Source organism: Pteropus alecto, unplaced genomic scaffold (assembly GCF_000325575.1).
Source record: "Pteropus alecto unplaced genomic scaffold, ASM32557v1 scaffold41, whole genome shotgun sequence".
In the NCBI taxonomy this organism is placed as follows: Eukaryota; Metazoa; Chordata; class Mammalia; order Chiroptera; family Pteropodidae; genus Pteropus; species Pteropus alecto.
In genome coordinates this window covers 2,094,834-2,100,964 of record NW_006430464.1, presented here as the reverse complement: position 1 = coordinate 2,100,964, position 6,131 = coordinate 2,094,834, and the positions used below count along the sequence as shown (strand labels likewise).

Here is a 6,131-nt window from a genome sequence, read left to right as displayed (position 1 = left end):
GTTGGGGAAGGGACACAGAACAGGAGCACAGCCCTGGAGTCTATGGACCCCCTCCCACTCCCACCTGCACTCACCTTCCCAAACCAGCCACTCCCAATCTCTTGAAGGTAGCTGAGGTGCTGGCGGCTAAGGCCCAGGGGGGTGGTCATGTCTGGGAGGGGCAGAAGGGGAAGACCCCTGAGCCTCTCTCCTGTCCCAAGTGCCACTGACACCTCCCAACTCAGTGAGGGCTGGGGGCAAAGCAGACACCGGTCTCTTTTCATTGGCTGACTCCACGGCCCAATGATGGGAACGCAGCCTGCTCATTGGCTGCCCGCAGCTTCCAGCATCCAATCCGTCCTTCCCTTCGGCATCCCTACGCTGTGACTTCCGCCTGCCACTGGCTGCCTCCGATATTGAGCTCTAGGCCGCCCTTACCACTGACTGCCCCACAAGCAGCCCCAGATCTGGTTTTGGATGAAGCAGTGGCTTCCACCAAGATGATCTCTGACTCCCTTTAGGGTCAAGGTTCTGGGGCCTCCAGCTCCATCTTTCCTCTTGGCTGCCCGGGGCCTCAGCTCCCAGGCCCCTGAGAGAAGGCTCTCAGGACCAGGGGGACCTGGGCAGGGTGTGGGCAGTACCTGAGTGTGAAGGCTGCGGGGCAGGCATCGGCAAGGAGACCTCGGCCAGCGGGAGAATGTAGACATCAGGCAGCGACTGTGAGGAGGAAGTCTCCTCGGCTGGGGGAGTGTACTCCCCGGAGCAATCCTCCCCTTCGGGGTTCTCAAACTCCTGGAGCCGGGAGGGTGAGGAGGGGAGGACACGGGGCTGAGACATGCCGTCATCCTTCTCGTGTGTCTCCCCACCTTTCTCATAACTGTCCCCGGTCCCAGCCCAATTTCCGCCCCAAGCCTCCGAGTCTCGCCATAACTTCAGGACTAACGGTGCTCTCAGACTGACTGCCCCGCGCCCTCACCAACCACCTGGGGAAAAGGCCTTGCTGGAGTCTTCCTCCCCACCCTGAACCCTCTAGTGCACCTCACCTTGAAGCCAACATCGCCGCGTTTGCAGCACAGACAGGTGAGGAGAAGGAAGATGAAGGCCAGTAGGCCGGAGCAGGAAATGAGGACCACGGCGTAGGGAGGAGCCAGAGGGGCCCGGCCCAGGGCGAATCCATCTGTGGGTACAGGACTGGGCTGGCGTCCCGGCTTCAAGCCCCTGGTTCGCGGACCCCATGCCCCTCCCATCCGGCCTGTCCTGACTACAACTCCCATGATGCTCAGCAACCAGGGGCCCCTTGGCAGAGGAGCCGGATGGCCCAGGGCATTGTGGGAGTTGTAGTTTGGAGCCTTCTCAGGTGGTTGGGGGTGGGGACCCTTCTCTCGCCCCAAGCTGGGACACCCCCCCACAATCACATCACCCCAAGCTTGGATGAATTCCAGTGAGGATTGAGGGAAGGAGGAGTAATAGTGGAGCCTGGAGCTCCCAGAATTTACAATACGCTCCCACCGACAGCCTCGTTACCCCCCTGTTTGGGGAAGAGGATGAGCCCCCAGCTTCAGGCTAGGAGAAGATTCTTGCCCCAGGCTAGAGCCCTCTAGTTAGGGGGGTTGGGGTGCGCCTCTTTTAGGGACGCTTGGAGCACACGTATGTCCTCTGTCCCCAGCCCAATCCCCTGAGAAGGGAACCCTGTAAACCCTGGGTCTCCCCAAAGCTAGAGACAGCCTCCTGTGCTGTGTCCGCCTTAGAAATAGTATTCCTCCCCTCGGTTCCCAGTTCTCCCAGAGGCCCTGTCCCTCCCGGCTCCCTGCACACACCTGCACACACACATGCGTGCACACACACATGCTGCCCAAACGGACCCCCTCCCCACCCAGCCCCCAGCTTTTTTGACAGAGGCACCGTCCCCGAGGCTCCCCAGGCCCCGGCTCGACTGCGGGAAGACGCGCACACAGGTGACGGGGCCGGAGCTCCGCGGACAGACCCCTGGGCAGGCCGGAGTGGGGGTGGGGGCCGCCGGACATCTGGATGGCAGGACAGACTCACCGGGATGGGCCGGAGACGCCAGGCAGCCGGAGGCGGAGACGGCCGCGAGGAAGATGAGGGCACCGGGCGCAGGCATCTTGTCGAGGATGGAAGGGAGGTGGAGGTGGTGGCGGCTGGGGAGGAGGGGGGGGCGGGCCCTCAGCCCCCAGCCATGGGGACCCGCTCGACCCTGACCTCCCCCCGGCCCAGGAGAGGGTCAGGAGACGCAGGACAGGGGGAGGGAGGGGCTGCTTACTGGCTCAGGTACCCCCCTCCCCCTCTTTGAAGGGACAGACAGATGAAGGGATGGAGAGGAGGACAGAGGAGAGGAGCTGGGGAGCCGGGGTTGCTGGGGTTGGGGGGAGAGGGGAGGATGGGGGGGGAGAATGAGGGCCCCGCCCCCGAGGGCAGTCGGGATTGGGGGAGCAGAGAGCCTGTCAAAGGAAGGGTGGGAGGAGGGAGGATGGAGCGTTGTCATAGCAACTGGCTCCCCAGTAGCATTGGCTGCCAGGAGGGAGTGGAGGGGGAGGGACAGACAGGGACCAGCAGACCCTTAGGGGGGCGCAGGGCCCACAGTGCCTGGCCCGGACACCACTGTGACATGCCACCGGCATGGACACGTGTGCTCCACGCCAAGATGCAAATGTCAGGCAGGCATACGCAGCCCACACATGGCCGACACACGTCGCAGAGACCCTCATAGACAAGCGCATCACATACAAAGGTGGACAGCCATCGGCAGACGGGGACACGTACACGTCACACACAAAGACGCAGGGACGACGGGCGGCACTGGGAATGCACAGGCAGGCCAGCCCCCCGCGCAGATGCACCCGGCCACGCAGGAGCGGCAAAGCATCACAAAGACCCACACATGCCACGGATGAAGAAAAGCTCTGAATACACAGACACGCATGCCAGACAAAGATCCACGCGGACACCACGGTGACATGCTGAGGCACACTGTCACAAACAGACAGTCCGCAGACAAATGGGCAACAAAGAACAGCCATAAACACAGCATCGCACACACAGATATACGCAAACACATCACACAAACACACAGGCATCACGTTCACAGAGACATGTAGACACGACACACTAACGTAGACGCGTGCATCGCATGCACGTATATACAGACACAACATGCACACGCACATAGACGCACGCACATGAAAGATCCACGTCTCTCACACAGACCCCCATTTCACTCACCTGAACACACAGACGTAAGTCACATTCACAAAAACACATGGAGAGGCACAACACATACGTGGATACAGGCACACACACAACACATTCAAAGAATCACAGACACACACAAAGCTACACAAATCACATACAAAAGTACACAAATACATCACACACTGATACAGACAGACACATATGACAAATATACTCACACACGTTATACATTCAGAAACAGACACACAAAACAGACACGCACATCGAATACATAAAAGTATGCGATACACACATCACATACCCAAACACACATGGATACACACTTCACAAATATACATGCATTTCATACAAGGTTACAACAGACACATTACTTCACCATAGTCACACATCACATACCTAAATACACACGGACACACACAGCACCTACCAAGATGCACGACCCATATGAAGATACAGACACACACATCACAAATACCCACATTTCCTTTGAGGTTACACAGCCATTACACAGCCATAGACACTTGCTTCACACAAAAGATACATGATCGGATTTATTTTATATGTTTATTCTCATGAGCATTTACTCTGCGCCAGGCACTGTTCTCTGCGCTTTACACATATTACCTTTTAATCCTCACAGCAGCCCTCTGAGACAGGTACTTTTATCATCCCCATCGTACAGATGAGGAAACTGAGGCACAGTGAGGCGCAGTCACTTGCCCCAGGGCACACAGCAGGGAAATGGCGGAGTGGGGGCTGGAACTCGGTCCGTGAGGGACACAGACAAAACAGACAAGGACGCACACATCACGTGCCAGGCCGCCGCCGTCTCGGGGGTCACACCGCACCCCACAGCACCCCGAGCCGCAGGCACCCCGGAAGCACGGATTCCCACCCTGCGCGCCGACGTCTCCGCCGTCCGTGAGCGCCCCCGATGCGTCCCTCCCGCCCGGCGCCGCGCATCGCAGACGCAGCCTCACAGCGCAACGCGGAGGCGACCCGGGCACCCCCTCCCCGACGCGTGCTCCCCAGCAGGGATCGGGGACGCGCAGCCGCGTCCTGTCGGCGCACCCAGGGCAGGCGGCTCACACCGCCGCAGTGCACATCCCTCCTCCTCGGGGGCCCCAGGGAAGGGGGCGGGGGCTGCCTCTCGGGGTCTCATTGGAGAAACCCAGGCAGATGAATTGTGCGAGGAGGCGTGGGAAGGAGGGGGTGCCGGGACCTCGGCTGCAGGTAGCCTGACCATTGTGCAAACAGAACAGAATTGGGGGACGGGGCGGGGTAGGGTAAGCAAGGATGCTATGAGCCGCCCCCGCGGTTGAAGGGCACAGAACCGGGTGGGAGCAGAGGCTTATGGGAAGTGTAGTCCCGGCCCCGAGACTTGTGGGAAGTGTAGTTCTGGCTCATCCAGAAGGGAGGCTCAGGTTCAGCATCTCCTGGGGGAGGAAGCTGTGGCTGGATGAGGTAACAGAAGCCAGGAAGGAGTCCGCCACCATGGTCTTTGGAGGTGATGTGGGCAGCATTCTAGAGTCCCAGGCAGCGGCACAGGCGGGGTTGCGGGCCTCACGCTGTCCCTGGCTTGCTCTTTGTGCATTATTCACGCAACAAGCATTTATCAAACATCTACTAGGTGCTGAGCTCTATGCCAGAACCGGGGGCGCAGCAGGGAACAGTCAAACCCGTTTCCTGCCCTTCTTGGGGTGTAGGCGGGGTGCCACAGGGGCTCGCGGAAGGTAGACGACGGTTTTCCAGACTATGAGCAGTGAGCCATTACCGAGGTGTGACTTGGAACTGCTGGGTTGTGACCAGTTTTGTTTGTCTGTTTGTTTAAATAATAAAACAACAACAGAGTGTATGCTCTCTGTGAGGGCAACGTCCATGTGTGGGACTTTTATTTCTGACAGGTCCCTTATTCTAAACCCTGGGGCCAGATGTGTGTTGGATTGGGGATTCTAATAAGGCCGTGGACACATACGCTGTGCATGCTGAGTGGCCCTAGTGTGGTCTGCAGCTTTATTGACTTCAAAATTGTGGACCTGTCCGTCAAAAGGGGTTCGAAGTGTGGTCCAGGGTCCCCTAGGGGTCCTTGAAACCTTGTCAGGGGATCTGAGAGGTCCAGATCATTTTCATACCAACGCTGAGACATCACCTGCCTTTATCATTCTCATCTCTCATGAGTGTACCCTGGAATTTTCCAGAGCTGCACAGCATGCAACATGGTGACTAACACAGGAGCAGCTACAAGGATCCAGCCGTCCTCTGTTGAGCCAGACATTAAAGAGACTTGCACAATGGTAATAACGACACTACTCTTCTCGCTAGACGTTTTAGTTTGGAAAAGTTATTTTCATTGGAATAGGTTTAAATGTTAAGTGCCGCGGGGTTATTCTCAAAGGCATTAATAACCAAATATTTAAAAAAATGCGTCCGTTTTGATTTCTCATGTGGCACATATCGATAGACATAACCTGCATTAATCATAGCCCTTTGGGGGTCCTTAATAATTTCGAAAGTGTGACGATTTCACAACTGCTGTTTGTGTGTGTGTGTGGGTGTGTGTGGGTGTGGGTGTGTGTGGGTGGGCGGGGGGGTCCCAATGAAAACTGAAAGAGGAGAATAGAGTGAAAACAGAAATACTCTCTGACAGAAAGTGACATGCCAGCTGAGGCACCGTGGGAATCAGCCGGAGAAATAAAGAGGGCGAAGTGTGTTTGGGCGGAGGATACTGCATATGCGCAGAAGGGGTCCACGAGTACAGATGTTGAGTTCGCTCTCGTTGCAGGTTGGGTGCCGGCGCTCACCCACCCTCACGGAGCCCCGCCCGAGGTGGGGTAGCTAGCGACTGGGCAGAGTGTCACACGAATAGACATGCAGCTTCAAACGGCGCCAAGTGCACCAAGGGAGCGGCGAGCGGGTGTGATTTAGGCTGTGGGGGAGTCAGG

The 6,131-nt window shown here is 57.6% G+C and overlaps 1 protein-coding gene across 1 annotated transcript in view; it reads right to left on the bottom strand.

The window, feature by feature from the left end:
* Positions 1 to 2,116, bottom strand: part of LMTK3 (lemur tyrosine kinase 3) — a 17,411-nt gene extending 15,295 nt beyond the window's left edge. Inside the window, 4 exon segments of the mRNA XM_025048835.1 lie at positions 75 to 151; positions 621 to 771; positions 1,023 to 1,156; positions 2,026 to 2,116. Coding sequence (XP_024904603.1) covers positions 75 to 151; positions 621 to 771; positions 1,023 to 1,156; positions 2,026 to 2,101 — 438 coding nt within the window. The 5' untranslated portion in view covers positions 2,102 to 2,116.
* Positions 2,117 to 6,131: the final 4,015 nt, after the last annotated feature.